Raw genomic sequence first — 20,979 nt, 5'->3', positions numbered from 1 at the left:
TTAAGACATAATTCCCAATACACTATATAAAATAATCATACAATGAGTACGTTATTTTATTAATAGACTAAGATGGTCAATTATTTTTCTGGTCACTTTTACAGACAGATAAGATGTCCTCACATCACTCAGACGCTACACACATCTCTATGTGCAGAAAAGGGAGAAAAATAACAAGAAGGATGTACCCAATTCATTTGCTTGCTAGCTTTCCACAGTAAGAAAGAATATCACACTGATATCATTTTTTTATAATTTAAGGTCCTCCCCCTTTACAAAATAGAATATTAAAATCTCCAGAGATGCTAAATCCCAAGGTTCTCCTTAACAAACACAAACAGAGTGGTCCAAACAGAAAGGATATGAGTGTACTAGTATTCTTATTGAGATTCTTCTGATGGGATGAAAAGGACTAAAAATATACAATGCGGACGTGGCGCTAAATCGGAAAATGGCCTTCCCTTTGTTAAGTACTATAAAAGTCTGTGGAGAGAAAGAACAACATCACATGCATTGTAGCCTTGCATATCATATTGACAGTTTGAACTGGTCCCCCTGTGTTTTCATCACAATTTGGTAGTTTAAAAAGTACACCTTTTTTTAATTCAACTGAGGAAAAACACATTTGAGTTGTATTAGGGAGTAAATATTGTCCCTGTTATGAATAAATGCTTTGCAGGCTTTATTTAAAGTAGTTGTTGACTTTTTTCCTGCAAAGAACATTTTAATTTTATAAAGATGCTACATTATAACTTCCATTAAAAAGTAAAAGATTACGTTTGGTGCCATTTGATTGAAATACCCTCTCTTGTGCGTCTGAACTAAGGACCTATGGAACTGTGGAGCATGAATTAATCATGGATAGTAGCAGCAGAAATGTCTGCAAATGTTAAATGTCGGCTGTGACATTCAGCTGCACACACCCATGATCTGGGGGTGCTTTGCAGGGGCCCAGTTCCAAAGTGTCCATCAGAGCTCTCTAGCAGATTTAAGCCAGTCATTGAATATGTTGGGGGTAAGTCCAATACAAACTGAGGCTAAACCTGAAGGAGATGTTTTACCCTGTTTCCAAATAGCCTTGGACACCTTTAGAACCAAAGACGGCGACAGCCTCAGCTACTGTACATGACAAACAGCATACACACCTGAGGTTCATTAGCATTAAGCCCAGGTGCAACTCATTGGCTTCATAAGGTTCGGTTTAAAGGGATCGTCTCCTGTGGCTTTGTTATGAGAGGCGGGGATTAATGTGGTACCTGCATTGACTGGGTCCCCCAGAACTCTTAATTAAGCAAATACTTGCTTTACTGTAGGTGCTGGCTTTGTTGGTTCTTTTGCTTTATAGCATCAGTTTTGCTCATGTAAGGGAAATAGAGCAGCTGAAGGCCAGTTGCCTCTGTGTGTGTGGTTTCATGTCAAATTATCTAAACACCATCTGGCATATTGACCGATCTTGGAATTGTGCCTCAATCCATTACGGCATTGCTTTAAAATGTTCTCATATTGTTACGACACGGACACATTAGCTCCAGGCACATGCAGCGTTGGCAAGCACTGTGGTGATGTCAGTGAATCAGTACATGCCTTGTCACTGTCAGCGAGGACGCTTACCAGGATGACAAATGTCGGCAGAGTCAGACGGCAGGGGTTCAGAGCATGATACAGACGTGAAGCAGGAGCGAAAACACTCACGCGTGCAGTATGCAAAGATGCTGACGGCACGAACACAGTACAAACAGACATAGCAGCACACATACATCCGGATAAACGCACGCGCACACACACACACAAAGATGGGGATGGATACAGACACATCATGTGTGCACATACTGTAGACACACAAAATATGCACGTGATTACAAAGAAGGGAACGCACACTCACATGCACACACAAACACGCACACACACACACAGACACACACACACACACACATGCACAAAGGATTCTGGCCCTTACTTTCTTGTTCTTGAAGTAAAAAGGGTCAATGTCCTCCAGAGGTACGCCCACCAGTCCCGGGGGGATGTGCCCAAAGATCCGGGGCAGTTGCTTTCCGGCCTCCAGGTCAGTGCTAGGACTGGGCGCTTCCACGGGCCTCGAGTCCTCCTCTTTGTTTTCCGTAGCGTTCGCGGCCTGCTCCTCAGCAATCCGCTGCTCAAGAGCAGCCAGGGATTCGCATGTGAACCGGCACAAGCCTGCAGGACCCGTTGGTAAGAGCGTGGCTGCCATCTTTTCATCCTGAGCCTCCTGTAGAAGAGTTTATTTCCAGCTGAGAGGACAGCCGTCCAAAAAAACAAGACGGAAAGTAAGAGACGGGAGGAAAAGAGGAAAGAAATCAGCCGTAATTTAACTGTATATCTTAACCAAATGAATGCAATCACGGTGTTCCCCTCTATTTAATTCCACCCCTATAACATTAACATGCATTTGTCTCCGCAAAAAAAATTCTACACAATTTCAGTTCTGAGACAATAACATTGGTCAAAGCATTCGTACAGAAGCTGTCCTTGATATAATAATGAATTAAATTGCAACATAGGTGCCATACAAGAAATTGTGGCACTGTCACTATTTTGTTAAGAATTCAGTTTGTCAAGCTTTTTAAACAGTTTTACATGACTGAGTACAGGCATTCAGTGATACATTAGATTGTATGAGTATGACCACAATCATTATTAGAGAATTTTCACAAGAACAAACAGGTGAAAAAAATAACAAACAAGCAATTCAAAAGGCATAGGCCTACAATTTTGTCAATTCACAGATGAAACAAGAAACAAGCCCAAAAGTTTTGATGCAGTTCACGTGACAAAAAAAAAGTGCGTTGATAAAAGGGCGATTTCTCGGAATCAGGAAAAGCTAGCGATGGTTTGAGTCTAGACGATGTTTTTTAGGCGAACGAATAATGTTTTTTAGATGTAACTGACGCTCACATCAAAGACGTTAGAAAAGGCCAGTGTAGGCTACAGTTTAAGACAGTGTTTTATTTTTGTAGGTTATCCGGGGACGCCTTATATCACGCTGAGGTAAACATCCTTATGTCTGCTCACTACAACAGCTGGTCTCTGGCCGCTTTGGGCGATCATATTCAACTATTATGACCTAGATCAGCAAATATCGTGTCAGTACTAATGTATATTGTAGTCACTGTATTGTCAGCAACTCATAGATTGAAGCAGCTCTGCAAGTATTTTTAAATTAAGCTAAATCACGTATTAATAAATTGATCTGTAATCCCATTTTAAATCATTGTTTGCAGCAGCATGACGGAGTCATTAACAAATATGTCAGCAGGCTGCTTTGGGGGGGAGTTGCATAAATGAGATGAAAGTCGCGTAGCCTTCCTGTTTAGATATCCCGGTGCGGCAGAAATTAAAACGATAGTGACATAATTATGCAAAGATTAAAATAAAAGACCTTTGAGAAAAATGTTAAACGGGCTTAAATTTATTTTAACAAGTAAACTGTAGTTGCTGCAGATCTGAATCTGGAGATGTTCTGTAGCAGGTTTTCTTTTGAAAAAATAATTGTAGTTTATAGGCTATTCTAGCGTGTCTGACCGGGCTGCCAAAAGCCTGTGTCGCAAAATAATGTGGAAGCGCTATACTGCTCATTGCAAAGCACAAACTCGGAATGCATAGGCTACGTCTGGCAAAAATCACAGGGCCATAGCAATAGTCAAACCGCGAGAAGAAATGCACGCAAACTGTTAGATTCGCTGTCAGAAAAGAATTTCCCCAGCGAAGAGCCACACTTTAATGCTTTTTTTCTTAAGACCAAGGGTCTTCCATTCTGAAGCAGACTGGAAAAGCTTATTGCACAGAGTTCAGCTCTAACGCAGTTGCAGCGATGAGTCATATGTCATATTCGGACAGGGAAATAATCGGTGAGTCACAAAAAATAGCAGCAGTCATTCAGATCCGTTGGCAGCGGAGGCTGGTGGTCATGGCGACGGAGTGACACAGGTTGGTCAGAGTCGGTCTTTAGAAAGCAACATCTACGGGAATGGGGTCTATCCTTAATGTAATCGAGACTCCCAAGGTCTGTATGTTCGATCAATAGCTGGTACAGTTAACCATTACCCTTTAGTGCAAGCACTGGATTCCAAAAGGAATTCTGAAAGCCCATTTCTATCTTTAAACAATATTTTAAAAACGTGCAAATATAAGTAAAATGGATGAAAACGTTTTAGTATTTATGGAGAACTTATACCTTCAAATTCAGTTATTCACTGATAGATTAGTTTAGGAGAGTCCTAAATGTTTGAAGGCTGATTAGTTGATTTTTCTTTTACTAATCCTGCACTGTCATTGATTCAATTGATTTATTGACTTGCTTTAGAGCTTGATTAAGAGACAAAAATGCAAATTGTCGTTATTCAGAAAAGACTAGATTTTTATTTGTCTTGGTTGTTAGCACAGGAAACAACACATCTATGTGTCTGCATTGGTGTCCACTGAGTGTTAATATTAGTCAATGTCATTATAGGTCATTTGCACTGAGATTTGTATTTCAGACATTATATAAAATCTCATATTAATTTAGAATGCCTTACCGTTTAAAGTGTTCAGTCACAGTTTCCGTTTTGTCATTCCGCTGTCTGTCTCAAAATGTGGACAGTGATTGTACCATATAGTATTTAAACAAGAAGGCTCAAGCCTACCTAAAGTCACGCAATAATGTAAATTTCAAATGTTTTTCTTTTTTAAAGTTCGTTCACTTTCTTTGAGATACAGAGAAATGCTTTTGCTTTCAGGTCAAACAATTATATATTCTAGACATTGCATTCATTAGCAAACATAGAACTGCAAAAGGGCGGTGCATTAGGACATGATTGCTTTCTCATTCTAAGAGCATAATGACTGAAAGGAAGTGGATCAATGGATGAGTACTCTGAAATGAATTAATCATGCAGAACGACAGACAAACCATTATGATATAGACACTTACTGTACACCATGCATTGTTTACTGTACCCTTGACTCATAGATACTGTATAGCTCAACTGTACTGTGCCAGTGACCTTCTTTGCTCATCTGTGTGATGAAAATGCTATTAGTTGAGGGGTTAAAGTGTCATTCCAGGCTAATGGATGCTTAAACCAAAAACTCAAGAATGATGAATTATAAAGGCATATGCAATACACTAATGAAGAGCTGGAGCATTGCAGCTCATAAGAATGCATAACATTGTATTTCTAGTGGTATCAACTAATCATAAAAAATAAAGTGCCCCTATTGGGCAATTGTATCACTTGTATGAGCCAGTTATCAGATGAAGATGCCAAAATAATATGACTATTCGGCCATCCTCTTTCTTTCATCCTGGATCTGCTTTTGGGATAGCACTGTTATAGGTATAGCATTGCGAAGATAGGTTAGCTGTGTAGTGGTATTTACTTTTGTTTTCGATACAAATTCTTGGTTTGGTCTGCTAACTTTACACTTGCTGATTTTAAATGGCCCTTTTCTGATGGTATTGCACTTTTGTATTCCTTCAAACTAACACTGTTATTCTTTATTTTTGCAAGTTATTCTGGATGAAAGCGTCTTCCTAAGTGATTGAAATGAAATGTAATGAGTGCAAACAGATCAGCAGAACTGCAGCCTAGTACAATGTGAAACACATGTCCCCACAATTTGAATTTTGAAAAATATCCTCTTTTCAAGTTATTATGATACATGAATTCATTGACTTGTCATTTGCTGGAACTAAACCATAGTTTTGAAATTTTACATTTAAAGAAATGACAATTGGGTAAAATATGATGTGCATTTCTCCTATGGTGTACACGTCCCTCACATTTTTATTTTGTTATGTGTGCCATGCTTTGACACACACACACAGTATAGTAAGTTATGTAATTTTGTGTTATATTTAACAATTTACAATATTGAGCTTTAATAAGGGAGATCCTGGTGGCAAGAGTACCCTCCTGCTTCCTTTTCCCCTGGTTGCAGAGGCAGAGCAGGAGAGAGACGTGCACGTGCGGAGGGGGTATGAGTAAGCGATTAGCTGGTTTGGGCGCGGCCGCAGCTGCGAATCCGGGCTAATGACACGGTCCTGTCACGGCTGTCAGCGCAGCACGGCCGCGCGGCGTCGGTGTCAGCCGGAGGGCGTGGCTGCTGCCAGCGCGCCCGCCCGCCCGCCCGCCCGCCGTGAGTCAGCTCGTCAGACTTCCCCCTAAATCCTGACGACGTCGCCGTCAGAGTCGCCGGGTTTTCGCCTCGCCTCTTTCGTCGAAACGTGCGGTACGCAGCGATGCTCATCTTTCGAGTGCTTTAATTAGCCAGGTTCATTAAGCAGGAATCAACGCACACTAAGGGGCCTACCGAGTTAAGGGATTTTCCATCGTATTATGTCACAATCACGGTATTTAGAGTTTCTCGGTTAATATAGACTGTGGTTGTATTGAATAATCATACTGCTTTATCATTTTGTTTGCACACTATTAAATAGCATTGAATCGCTATAAAACATGAGTCGATGTGTACTGTAACCGCAGCCTTATGTTGGGAATATGTTGCCCTGGACGTATGCTCTGAAATATGTTCACAAATGTGGAACAACTGAGCCTACACAGATAAAAAATAATAATAATAATGATAATCATCATCATCATCATCGCTCTGATGAGGATATTTACCTGTATTGTTTTTAAGGGGGTAACCCAAAATAAGGAGAGCTGGTGCAATCAAAGTTCAGAAACGTAACACCTTTAATGAGAAAGGTGACAGGTTTACATGTTCCACATGTGTGTTTTTTGATGTGTATGAAACTGTAATGCTTTTATGTCCTTGTTTGACATTCCTGTGTAGGTTCCCTGCGATATTTTTCTATTGTCTATGGCTATTACTTCACCATTTTGACTGCCGTTACATTTCTTTAACATCCCTCCTCCAAAGTATCAATCAGTTGGATAGAAGCAATCAACGGTGAAGACCAACACTATTTACCAGAGCAAAGCAGAAAGATGTGCACTTTTCAAGTAGTGTAAATATTCATGTCCCTGAATATTTGTGTCAATATCACTATATTTTCTTATTGGAAATTAGACTTTTTTTCCGTTGGCACACAAATTGTATGGTGGCTAATGATAGATTAATAGAGTCCCACACCACGCAATCCTTCAAGATTGACGTGTGCTAGAGTCTTCCCTGACTTCTTGAGCTATCACTTTCCAAATAGGGCAGCCCATAGCTTTTCAACTGGGCACAAAACTTGCCCAAGAACCCTGCAAGCAATATCATTATCTAGTTCTGTTTTTATGTACAGTACAATCACACCCCTGGTAATACGGCTATTTTAACATGTTATTAAAATATATTCTCCCGGTGTTAAAATACAGTATATAATAATGATATCACTCAAACTACCAACACTGGCTGGAAGTTAGTACAGGATAAGAATATGAGGTAGTCACAAGCAAAGCATCATAAAAGACAGCTCTAAATAAGTAGACAGCACAATCACAGACAGTATTTAAATGCGTCTAAAAGCTAGCACCTGCATGCAATTCACACCCGTTTAACTTACTGAAGGCTGCTGATGTGCTAGAAGTTGCAGAACTCAAGTCGGTTGCAAATCAGATTAACCGCAGGGCAAAGCAAACAGATGAGATGACCTTCAGTCAAGTAGAGAGCAAGCCTACATCACACAGAGTGTGGATGTTGTAGGGATCGGTTTTCACCGTTAAGGTAGACCTGGAAGAGTCCCTCCACTCAAAGAGCCTGAGAGAAGTGCAGCTGCTTTGGAAACAAGAAGCTCCAGCAGAAAATATCAGACAATTAAAGGCTGTAACTTGTCTGGCGAATGGAAGATGCTTCCTCTTTATTTTTTATGGTGAGGGGCTTTAGCGGTCAGACGACAGCGGTGTAGACGATAAAGCAGATCGCCATATGTTTTAATATGATAATCTAAAATGGGGTTTAATTAAAGTATGTCTCTCAAACCTTCCAACTGTCCTGCAAAGATATTTTGTTTATGATGCAGATTCACTGCCACCACCATCTAATCCATTGCACCCTTCCATCCTGCAATGCATTGCACCATAAAACATGATTTGTGCTTTGATGCACCTTTCTGGAAATTAATTTTCCATCATTCCCAGCTTTCATCAGGCTAGCAAATTCTTAGTTTATTGTTCATGCTATGTGTGATATAGCTCTCATGATATGACCAGTGAAGAAGTTATACAAATATATATATGAAAACTTAGATCTACAGGGACACTACAATCAGCAGTGAATGACCTTCTATTACTATCAATCAGTTCTGTCTGAAGCACTCAGGTGTCATCAGGAACTGGTATTTAAATTGCCCATTTTTATTGGGTTGTGCAGTACTTCTATTCTCCTAGGCTACGTTTACACCGCATGTCTTGATGCCCAGTTCCAATTTTTAGCCCATATCTGATTTTTTTGACCGCCTGTTTACATCTATTTTTTAAAGTGACCCATATCCTATACCTGGATTACCCTTGAAACAACCCGCATGCACACATTTTGGTTTACGAAAGTAAACAACCACGCCGCAGCCATATCCACAAAACAAAAGAGAAATAATAAGTCAAGCTGTTGCTTTTCGAAGCGACTTAGGTTCACAAAGAACATCCACTGTATTTCGGCCTATACCGACTCTTCGCCCCACTTACTGTACTGTACTTAAAAGGACGTAGCCTTGGTTTTCGCCACTGCACTGAGCCCTCGTCCTCCGTTTACCTTCTTTTAAGATTTACCGTTACCAGCGGAGAGTGGAGATTTGTGATATATGATCTGTATGTTTAGTTGACAGTCGCATTGGCAGATATCTGATTCCCATTGGATTCATTTCCACATTTGAATGTGCATGGCCCAAAACCAATGTGAAAATAACCGATTTCATGTGTGCTAAAAATCGGAATCGTGTCACCTTTACTGGGAGGCGTAAACGTAGCCTAGTGAGCCAACACCCTATTCAGTGATTTTACGTAGGTGTTTCCATTATTTTTCTTCATTACCTGTCCATATGTACAATAACAGGATCTAGCAGTCAAATTGAAATGATTAAATCAGTAAAAAAGTATTCCAGCTTTTCCTCTTCAAAACTGCTTAAACCATCAGAATGCTTTATATTCTTCAAACAGTAGCCTATGGGCAATGATTGAGAGTGTAGCTAACACTACCAACCACAGAGAGAGAGACTGACTTTTGATCCTCCTTTATTGAACACACAAAAACCTACACCATTACATAAAAAGGGTAAAACCCAACAAACAGCACTCAGTCAAAACATGTCTCCTAATGGGGAAGGGGGTGGAGGGAGGGGGAGAGAGAGAGAGAGATTTTCAGCTATTTACTCCACAACTAACTGGTGTGGCTTTAGTAATTTGCCAGAGTGCTTAATCTAAGCCCCCCTCTCAGCAGTTAAAAACAGGCTTTGTGAAAATACTCCTACTCATTTTAATTTACCTGTAAAACGGGTCAGTTTATCTTTGTCAGCAGAGGCTTCACATTCATTCATCTCCAGATGTAAAGACAAGAGGTCAGCTGCCTTTTTCTCCCATTTTACCTCACTTGAGTGGCTCAAAATGTCACTGCATATAGCCTATATATATATGTGTGTGTGTGTGTGTGCGTGTGTGTGTGTGTACTTTTTAAAACAATTGTGCAGTCTCTGTTTTCTGAAAGCAGGTATGTCCCATACTGCTGTGTCTGGCTTTGCATTTCTCCCTTAAGCTCCTAATATATTAAAATTACTGCAAAATCTTTTTTTTTTCCTTGAGGGAAACCGGAGATAATCCAGCCAATGTGAGTTGAGCAGAGCCGAGGAAGCAGGCCTATTGAAACAGGAGAAACGGTAATAATGCATTAAACAAAAATGCAGCATTTTAGCTGAATGAAATTGAATTGCTTCCGTGTCCATTTTGTCTAAAGCCAGATGTGGTGGTGGTTTCCTCCATAAATAATTATTGTAATTATTGTGTTTAAACAAAGCCAAAAAAAGTCTAAATCTGTGACCTGGGGAGGGTGCAAGCCGTGCTGCACAGATGGTAATTAAGGTTGGCCCTTTCCGAGCCTTTATGCAGACAGTCACAACCGAAATAATAGGTTCCACTGCAACATGAAAAGGGTTGAAATATAAACTTGAAATAAGTCATAGGAGGGAATTTTTCATTTGCAAATATGAGGGGGGAGGCAGTGGTGGGGTGGGAGTTCCATAGCCCAGCAGAAAGTTAGCTAATTAATTATTGTTACCTAACTGCCAGACCAGTCATCCCATCAATATGGTAAGTGTCTAAAATGTAAAAATATAAATGAAACTATATGTATCCTGTTAGATAATAAGTGAGCGCTGATCCATATTGGAAGTACGGTTGCTGTTCCCAGTTTCCCATTTCCTTCTCTGATGATGCAGTGCAAATCCTGTTATACTAATGAGATATAATGCACTTCAAATAATCTCTGATGCTCATAAGGAAAAGCCTACATTGCTTGAGGTTCCATGTTAATCTACTTTCCTTCCAGTTCTTTTTCTGAAGCCGCTTACAGCAAATACCGTATGACACTGTGTTTATATAGGGGCTAGCTTGTAAATACTACGCAAATACAAAGTAAACACCTTTAACATTTAATAGGAAGCCGTTAACAGGTGGTTTTTCTCACTGTTCTGTTGTCACCACTCCGTATCTAAATCCGAACCGCGACAGTATCTGCCAGAAATCAAACAGCATCAAGAGATTATGTTGCACTTTTTGTTTCTGTTTCACTCCCATGTCATACATTTCACAATAAACATTACACAGTGTAATCCACCCTTTCATAAGCGCAACTCATCTCACTGCAGTGGCATGAGCGATCCAGACGTCCGTCTGAGAGGAGTTCAGGTTAGGTGTATAAGCCTGCCGCTATGTAACATTCGCTTCATAAACCATTGTGACAAATGACCGAATGCAAAGTCTCCATCTGCACATAATTAGGTCTGCAGGGGCGCTGGGGGAACATAATGATGACGATTATGAGAGGAAGATCATGTGAAAAATGAACGAGTACTTTTGTTTCTATACGTGCTGTTGTGTCCGTTCTTAGTGGAGCATTATAATTATTATGGTTTTGTGACAATGAGGCGTCGCAGTGTTGCAATTCCACAACGGTATTTACAGTGGTATCAGACGTATATCATAAAGTATATTGCATGGATAAAAATTATTTGTTAAGCTTCAAGTTCAACAGAGCATGCAAACAAAAGCAATTGAGCAGAAAAAATCCTCAATGGGGAACTGCTGAAAATCCAACAAAAGACCTTTAAGACAGTGAATGTCACTGATGCATAATTTTGTCGTTTTGTCTTGGCAGCCATTTCAATGAATTTTAGCCTTGGTAGACTGAATGTGGTGTGATTCATTGTATTCAACGTGTTAGTAAGCAAACAGTATGTTGGAAAACTTGGCGTTTCAAAAATGAAAACTAAACAGTGGAAAACTGAGTCACCCACCAAGCAAATAAGCTGCTCTGTCTCATGGGAAAAACGGGAAAAAATGGGAGAATCCATTTGTGTAGACACTGATTTAGGATCCAGTCTGAGGGTTCTGCCACTTCCCTCAGAAAGACTCATGTCACGTACCAGCTGTGTGTCAGACCTGCATAGATCAGCCTGAATGACAACCATGAGATAATTATATAGACCCCCTTTAACTCCAGGGAGGTGCTTCGCTGGTTGCCCGCTTGTCGCTTATATAATGTCTGCGCATTGACGGAGTGGATGAATCATCCACTGCTTTTGACTGCTCGGCATGTGTGCATATACAGTGAGCTCCATAATGTTTAGGACAAATACATATTCTTCATTGATTTGGCTCTGTACTCCACAATTTTGGATTTGTAATACAACAGTTCACGTGGTTGGTTAAAATGCAGATTTTCAGATTTTATTAAAGGGTATTTTTATACATTTTGGTTTCAGCGTGTAGAATTTTTTTTTGCACATTTCATGTCACCGTAACGTTTGGGTCATGTGGATTCACATGTGTTTCTGATTAGAGTTCAGTTGCTCCCTTGGTGCGAGAATGAGACAGCTTTCAGTATCTAGTCTTGATTTTAAGCTTTTGATTGCCTTTGGAGTCTGTTGTTGTCATTTTTCAACATAAGGACCAGAACTGTGCTACTGAAAGTCAAGGAAGCCATTATGAGGCTGAGAAATAAGAAAAAAAACTGTCAGAGACATAGGCCAAACCTTAGGCTTACCAAATCAACTGTTTGGAACCTCATTAAGATAAAAGAGGTGAGCTCAGTAATTGTAAAAGGCCTGGTACAGATTACAGGTTACAGATGTACATAAAAGAGCTTGCAGAGTTCTGGAAAAAGGTGTTGTGGACAGATGAGACTAAGAATTCACTTGCATCAGCAGCAGAATGAATTCTGATGCGTACAGAAGCATCTTATCTGCTCAAGTTCAAGAGAAAGAGCACTACCAGAGAAGATGCACCTGGTGATGTCTATGGGTCACAGACTCCAATCAGTCATTGAATGCAAAGGATATGCAACAAAGTATGAAACATGACATTTACATAGCATTAATATGTCCCAAACATTATGGTTCTTTGAAATAGGGGGGCTCCTTATAAATAGCGCTCTCATTTCTACATGGTGAAACCAAAGTGTATAAAAATACCCTTAAATATAAGCTCAGAATGTGTGCTTTAACCACATGTAAATTGTTTGATTACAAATCAAAAATTGTGGGGTACAGATCCAAATCAAGAAAAAAGTGTTTTTTTTTCTTTGTCCCAAACATTATGGATCTTACTGTAGCTCAGTTTAAAGCATGGTTGTAATCAGATGCTTAGTCAGACCTGACGCATACCTGGTAACCATGGTTATCGAAAAGAGAAGTAAAGACACAAAGGTGCAGATGTGAGCAAATGCAGTAAACAGAAAACACCTACTGGTCTGCTCACTTAGTGATAGCATATTACCACGCTAAAATAATATCAGCTGGAGGTGGAGGCGCTTCCTTATCTGCTTTAACATTTTGATTTTTTTATTTAGCATGCCTTTTTCAAGGGTGATATTGACAGTGTACAATTAAAACAGCATTTATTTACACATTGCATATTTACTGAAGCAATTCGGGTTAAATCCTTGGCTCAGGGATACAACAGCTATGCCCCACCTGGGAACTGCTCTTGGAACATTCTGGCAACAATCCTCACTCTATAACCATTTATATTAATGTGTGTAATCAGTGGGGAGGGCTGGGCTGGGCTGGGGGGAATATTTAGCTGCGCACCGCTGCAGTAATTTCTCTGTTATAGGAGCCCGTTTCCTGTTTTGTTGTTCTTTTCAAACTGCCCTGAGCTACATTCTCCAGCTCTGACATTTTTCAGTGCAAAGGGCACAGGCGCTGATGATATTTCTAAACGACTGTATGAGAATCTCTTTCACTTTTTAAAAATTATTTATATATATATATATATATATATATATATATATATATAGATACATATATATATAAAATTCAACATCTCAGTTTGTTTTTGGTTTGTTTAAGGGAATAATATAAAATCACAAATTACCATAGAAATACATTTATAGAAAATGCATTGTTCTAAAGAATAACTGAGGTAAAATATTTTAAAATGTCTTTTTTATATTCCTTTAAATAGTCCTCGATCTACTAGAGAAAAATATATATATTTCACTTTGAATGTGCCATATAAAAGATGTTATGGTAGGGTTGGAAAATAATGCAACAGAATTGTATGGTAAATACCAGTTGTGTTAGAATTTGTTGCCCAATGTAGTCCTATTTCTACTGAGGTTGTTGTTGACTAGCTTACTTTTATAGTGTATAGTGGTACTCTTGTATTCTATGCAACATTACCCAAAAGTGAGAACATGCATGTGCACCAGATGTTGTGTATTTTATGAATCATCCACAGTGTTGAACAACTTTCAGTCAGTACCTGTTGACTGAATATTTCTGTTGGGGGGTGATGAGTATATGCCAATATGATTTTCATCAGCAAATACATGTTTAACAGGTTGAATGGTACAGCAAACAGGCCTAGATGTATTTCATATTTGAAATAGGCGAATATGTTTTTCCCCGTTCACATAAGCTAACCTATCCATAAAAATTTATTTGAGGTGTTGACAGTGTGACTTCTTATCTGAGTAAATTAGATCCATTTAAAGTGTAGCCCTGAAAATGACTTGTTCATGCCATTTAGGCTGTCAATGCAATCTAACCACAGCATGCTTTAGCCTTTTCCCCTATTAGAAAGGCCAAAAACACATTTTTATTCATCATTGATTCAATCCAGTACAAAAATAGAGAAATAAATTTTTTTTTTTTTTTAATAATTAAAAAATTATTCAAATACAATTGTTCAAAGACCTTTATAAAACAAAATGGAGCTGTATTGGTATGTTTCATAGTGGAAGCCCTATGGAATAGAGTCATCAGACATTTGGACTCATGAAGTTAGATGAACAGTCATGTTGAGTGATGCAGATGACAATGGTCTCCTCATTAAATATGATTTATGGCACGATTTTTCCCCACCAAGTAGCCATTCCCTGTTGGGAGTGATGTAATGACCTGTCAGCTAACACTCAGCTCGTTAACAAAGCTCATGAGAGGGGACTTGCCATTGTGTTAGTGCTCTCCAGGGGCAAGTCTGATAGTCCCCCAAGCAGCAATGAATCAGAACACAACAGAATCCGACTCTTCAATTCTATCATAAGCGGTCCAATATCAAATATAACAAGGTAAGATTAAAGTTTATTTCAGAATTTGCACTTTGACACTTGTTTCTTTTCTTTTCTTTAGTTTCTGTCATTGTTTGAGTGAAGGTTATGGCTGTTGCAATGGATCAATAGCAAACATGTCACAGCATGTCATATCCCTTCTCCGCTAAGAGGAATATGCCATTCTCCCCAAGGCATTCTCCTCTGACCCAGAATGCAGCTCTCTGACAGGAAAAAACTAAAACAGTCATCAGTGATGAAGAGGGAGATAATTCCTGTGCAGCAATACAGGTGGATTTGCCAGCACTCAACCAACCAGCAGGAGTCACTATTGCGTAGTGAGTAGCAATCATCCCGACAGAATGAAATGGTCTGCCGGCCACCATCAGTGCTGGCACAGTCAGTTGCTTGCCATTTCACTCGTTTTATAATGCCTTTCTATAAAGCATCTGGTATATCTGCAGTGAAATGCTACCTCAAAAATAACTAAACTCTTCAGCTTGCTTAAATTATTCATCAAAAACACTATATTTCTTTTAAACTTCAGTGGCATAATGTGTTACTATGGATCTGTTTTCACATCAATGTTTATTGCATTGGTCCCTTAAAAAAAAACCAGACAAGTAAACAATAGATTCTTATCAGGATTTCTTTGGCAATATATACTAACTGTCTGTTTGTATTATTAGGTCTGTCCTATTGCTGTAATACTCATATTCAGTGATTTCTTTTAACTCCACCCCCTGAGCTGCAGTGATTTCACTAGAGGGATATTGTTCATGCTCATCCATGCAAGCAGCCTGCACATGCCAAATTGATCAGAGGAATCACTCTTGACCAATTAGGCAAGAAGAAACCCCGGCGATGGAAACTGGGCAACATGGGGACCAATCGTATGCTGCCTTGCAGTGCTCCGGGCCGCAGTCTGCACAGGCCACTGGCAGTCAGCATTCAATTCTAGATCATTGGGATCACCTGATAGGTCATAAATATGCTTAACCCGAACACAAATACTAAAAAAAAAAATATTACTCTACATGTCATTTAACATTTAGCATTTAGCCTTGCTATTGTTCCTTCAGCCATAGTCACCTGTATTTTAAATATAATATAAATATTCATGGCAAACACTTGATGAGGAAAATTTGGAGTGCTTTGCAAATGAAGGACTAATGAGTCTTGCCCCATATGGAGTAGTTGTTGCCATCCTAAACAAGGAGGGCGTCAGCCCTATTAAAGGTGCAGTGCACATTTTAGCTGCACACACAACATGGGATAATCCGTTTCTGAAGGTCAGGTCAGCCTGAGTAAGAATGGGAATCGGAGCACAATTCCATCTATTCCAGACCGTTTTGACGGGTAATGTTCTGGAATGCTTGATGTAGACGCCATTCAAGTAAATACATCTAAAACAGAGTTGAGAAAACATTGTAAATACTATATTTTAATCATCTGCGTATTTTAAATGAATGAAAACTGATTCTTTGTTAGTGTCGTTTTACAAGCACTGTTATTAACCCTGCTTACTTGAAATGGCAAATTGTCTTTTTTCAGACAATTTTAGAATGAAAATATAATAAATTAGAACAGAAAAGTATTTTTGTTAATGAAACTACTAATTAGGCTATATCGGTTGTGTTTTCATGTCAAAGATTGACTATCTATAATGGCTTATACTGTGTAGCAGATCTTACATGTTTCAAGATCGTACATGTCCGTCATTGCCTTAGGCATATTCCTTTGACAAAAAAGCTATGATATCCCCGTATAACACTACCTATGCAGCCAGTGACTGTTTGAAATATTTATTAGTGTGATTCATATCATAGACATGATATAATTTACCAGCAGTCTACTTTGGGTGGCATCACTGACCAACATCAAATCCATTTTACAATATAATCTTGGATTGTTATTATCAAGCACATTGCCACATCAGCAGTAGTTTTCACAGTTCTACATTATACTAGCTTGATATAGCCTAAACAATAGCTGGCAGGTGGTAGTGTAGAATAATGTTTAGGGAACTCGGCTGATACGAAAGATTATTATCAAGGTACTTATCCTGAACTGCTTTAGTAAGTTTATACAGCTGTGCAAACATGTTGTATCTTAAAAGTGCAATCTGTGTACGTTCCTCTAGATAAGTGTATCTGCTAAAGGCCTCAGCTTAACAAAAAGAACAACAGCCTCTGCATAGATGCATTAGTAATGCCTCCAAAAACTGCGGAAAGCAATCACACATCAGACAGATGAAAAAAAACTTCTGTAAACACATCATTTTGGGACTGAAATAAGCCCTGATGATTATATGTGTGCAAAAACTGATGTTTTCCCTGTGCAGAAAAAATGTCAATCAAACTGTCTATAAAATAGTTTTGTTTATCTTACATCTCTTAAAGATCTCATTTATGTTACAGTTCCTCACCAACCTGGTAAATGGTGGATGGGTTTTAGATATCTGGCCCGAGGATTTCTGGGGATAGAATATTCTATAAGGTACGGACATCTTGTTACTATGAATACATCCTACAGAAATGTTCTAAATCACTGGCTTCAAAAGTGAGGCAAGGGAATCCCCAGGGGAATTTCAGATTGCATGTGTCATTATAAATTGTATCAAGTGTTCTATTCATTACATTTTTCTCTTGTTTATCATTTTTGTTAAACCCTCACTGCATTACACTATATTACTACACAGAACACTAACTACCATGAGTAAACGATGAATCTACAGAGAAAACAAATGCAGTGAAATTGTAAATCTGTTGCATCCATTTGTCCATTAAAGTTGGGTTCGGTCATTTAAATTTGTGATTTTTATAAACTGAATTCAATTTCACAATAATAATGACATACAAACATAATGTCAGCGTATCTGGATGCTTGTAGGCTACACAGCAGAGCAACATATATTTTAATGTAATTGTATTCAATGGTTTTATTTTCAGGCTTTTTTCGATCAAGGAGGATTAGTTTGGCTTTTTCATTTTACTCTCGGGCTATTCAGGTCATCAAACTAAAATACATTACATTAGATAGTTCGACCTTTTGTGAAAATTAGTATATGATTTGAATCGTTTGAGAATATTTGTCTATTCGCTCATATAATGATTCTTTCACCGGCAATGTTGCACCGTCGGGTGTAATTATATACAATGCTGTACGTTTCGTTAGCCTGAATATTCAGTGCTTGAAAACTACTGTTTTTATACAGCAATTTAATTTTAATTACATTTAAAATAAGCTATTGGGTGGTGAATTCAACAAATGTAAAGGATAGATAGATAGATAGATAGATGTTTCAATACAATTTAGACTGCCCAAGTAAACGCAGAGAACGGAAACGTTGATATTACTGGGAATGAGATGCCCATCAAAACACACTCATGCGATAGCGAAGTTAGTCAGTTTTCAGAACCATGGACAGCAACAATTTCTGTATGATGGTCATAGGATGTTTGAATCACCTTCTGACTCTTTGTGGCAGTTAGCCTAGAGTTTTCTTAATGTTTTATACTGGTAGTTAGTTCAAACAAATCTTACAACACCACTTACTTGAGTTATTTGTTAATATCGCCATGGAACAAATGCGAGCGGCCACGCACAGGAGGGCAAGTTTTTCTGAGATATTCAACCACACAAGATTGTAGAGATACAATAAAAGAAATCAATAAAGCGGCTATAATTCATCACTTGTAATCAGCAAGAGCAGGCCTCAATGTGATTACAGAGGGGGCACGAGTCCTCTTGACACTACTGTCCATTGTGATTTCCAAACAATATATGATGCATGTGCGTGGGGTAGGGGGTGGGGGCTGGGCTGTGGGAGTCAGGACAGGGTCAGTCTAAACCTGTTGTCAGCTTAACATATTTGGTTACGACTGCATATTAATAATATACGCTGCCAATTAATTACTATTATTACCTCAGTAATAGTGTGTACATTTTAATAAACTGAATTATACGGTGTGTGGTACCTTAAAAAACTACATTCACGTGTATGGTAAACTCTTAATCGTCAATACAAGGAACGACTACTAGACTCTCTTATCACAGCAAAATGTTCACAGTAAAATCAACGCCGAAGAAGTACATTTTACAACGATGGGAGTCCAGTCTGTTACAGCTTAATTATTACTGAGGATCTTACTTGTACCGAGGCACATACCTCGTGTGAGTGTGTGTACATGTGTGCGTGCGTGCGTGCGTGCGTGTGTGTGTGTGTGTGAGAGAGAGAGAGAGAGAGAGAGAGAGAGAGAGAGATGACAAGTTTGTTTTCTCGGAAAACATCACCCGTCCAAAATGTGTAAAGACCGTTCTTCCAAACAACATTTACAGTGCCACGCACACATTCTGACCATCCCTAGATGAATGCAACTTCAGAAGCCTACCAATTTGAAGGAATGAGTTCCAAAATATGCACACACGCGACAGTCATTAATAAAGTAATATAAAAAAGGGAGACTTACATACGAAACTCTGTGATTTACAGCATTGCATCCAGAGCGAACGTGGTAATCAGTTAATTTTAAAAAAATCCATTGAGCGACAGAAATACCCAAATTAGCGCCATGTCGTTTTATTCTTCCTTCAGAAAATCTCCAGCCATCCTCACTAACTTGATTTCAAAATCGATCTTTAAAGCAATACTGTATTTTCCTTTTGCTGGGCAGCATCCAGTGACGATTCGGTCAAATTGATTGGCAGCTGTTAAATCCTTTATTTATCGAGCACATTTCAAGCTTTGGAAAATATGTGTATCTCCCGATCAGTTGTTGCATTGCTGTTCTCCAGTTCTGACCGACTCCGGCTCAAGCAGTTAACAGTGTCTTTTCCCAAAACAGGCGTTGTCCTTTCAAAAAATCTCCTCCCAGTTTCCGTACAGCTGTTAATTTAGTCCAAGGGGGAGAAGAATAAACGTACCCAACCTATTCATTTCACTCCGCGGCTCTAAGGGCGCCTCAGGAATAATGAGCTGAGCATTCTCAATATTAATCTTATTTTTTTTGCATTTCTTTCAACCGTGTACAGCGGGGAACTCTAAACCTTTGAATAGCATCGACATTCAGTTTTTGAAAAGACGTCTTTGAGCAATTCCCACCCGAAAAGTACCCTTTAGGTCGTGGCACAAGTTAAGGTTGCTGTTTGTATATTTATTTGAATTTTAATAATTGATATAATCTATGCGCAGCACCTTCGCCAACTGGAAAATAGCACATAAAGTGGGATACGTTGCATTTATATGGTTTAAATGGCTGATTTATTGATTTAAATGTACGCTACCAAAACCAATATTAATGGTTTATTTTTGAAAGGCTAGCAGGCGAAGGAACTTCAAAGGCATGTAAATCCGTATGTGCACAAAATAATTGTATCAGGATAAGACCTACGTTGTCCAGTGGCAGCTTACATTTAAAATCACTTTGGCTGAATTTTTTCTGTTCCACCTCAAATCTGATGCAACGCAAGAAGCCTGCAACAGGCTGCTTACTCAAGGATGGAACGACAAAATATTTTCAAACCTGAACTCACACCGCCCTCTGTCGGTAGATAAAATATTTATCCACGCAGTCATATATAAAAGGAAAGGCAAATCATAAAATCATACGAGCTATTATTAATTTATAAGCAAGAATGTCCAAAGAGAGAGAGAGAGAGGGAGAGAGAGAATGAGAATAGATAATAGAAATATAGTCTGTAAAAGAACACCCTTGCAGAAGTTACCTTCAAGCAGTGGCATCTCCCAGAAAAAGAAAGAAAAAGAAAAAACGAGTGTGAGTGCAAATTATCTGCATTAGTTTGCACGTGCAGGCAAGCATGCACGTGTGAGTGCATATGTCACCGGACAGGACAAATAAAATGGGCGGAAGAGGTAAGGTTAGTTTACAAACGGATGGATATTGAAATATGTGAGGCAAAATGATTTGACCTTTAAAAAGAGATAATAAAATCTGGAGATTGCATCAGTGCGAGCTCTAATGCTTCTCACCAGAGAATGAACCTTTTCCATGGTTCAGTGCATCTAATCTCACATGTCCAACCTGATCCAAGGAAACCCACAAATAGCAAATTTATATTTCATGCAGCAAGCCAATGTGTACCCTCCAGCTTTTTCAAATGCGCACCCACACACTTTTCAATTAGCACCGCGATGCCATTGCATTAGTTACAGGCTGAAAATGTAATCATTATAGAAATGAATTTGAATATAAATTAAAATGTGCAGCTTGCCATTGCAGAAAATGTGCT

The 20,979-nt window shown here is 38.9% G+C and overlaps 1 protein-coding gene across 4 annotated transcripts in view; it reads right to left on the bottom strand.

The window, feature by feature from the left end:
* LOC118234714 (sodium channel protein type 4 subunit alpha-like) overlaps window positions 1-20,181 on the bottom strand; it is an 86,690-nt gene extending 66,509 nt beyond the window's left edge. For 2 of the 4 annotated variants that reach the window (XM_035431492.1, XM_035431491.1), the window contains exons 1-3: window positions 19,200-20,181; window positions 1,958-2,267; window positions 365-483 (exon numbers count right to left, since the gene is read on the bottom strand). In XM_035431492.1, the coding sequence (XP_035287383.1) occupies window positions 365-483; window positions 1,958-2,227 (389 nt within the window). In that variant the 5' untranslated portion in view covers window positions 2,228-2,267; window positions 19,200-20,181. Of the gene's footprint in view, window positions 1-364; window positions 484-1,957; window positions 2,268-19,199 lie in introns of those variants that run through there. The other 2 variants (XM_035431493.1, XM_035431494.1) reach the window with 2 other exon arrangements.
* Between the last annotated feature and the right edge of the window lie 798 nt (window positions 20,182-20,979).

The sequence above is a fragment of the Anguilla anguilla genome, chromosome 8 (genome assembly GCF_013347855.1).
Source record: "Anguilla anguilla isolate fAngAng1 chromosome 8, fAngAng1.pri, whole genome shotgun sequence".
Lineage (NCBI taxonomy): Eukaryota > Metazoa > Chordata > Actinopteri > Anguilliformes > Anguillidae > Anguilla > Anguilla anguilla.
The sequence above is the reverse complement of the archived record's forward strand: the minus strand, read 5'-3'. Positions and strand labels throughout refer to the sequence as shown.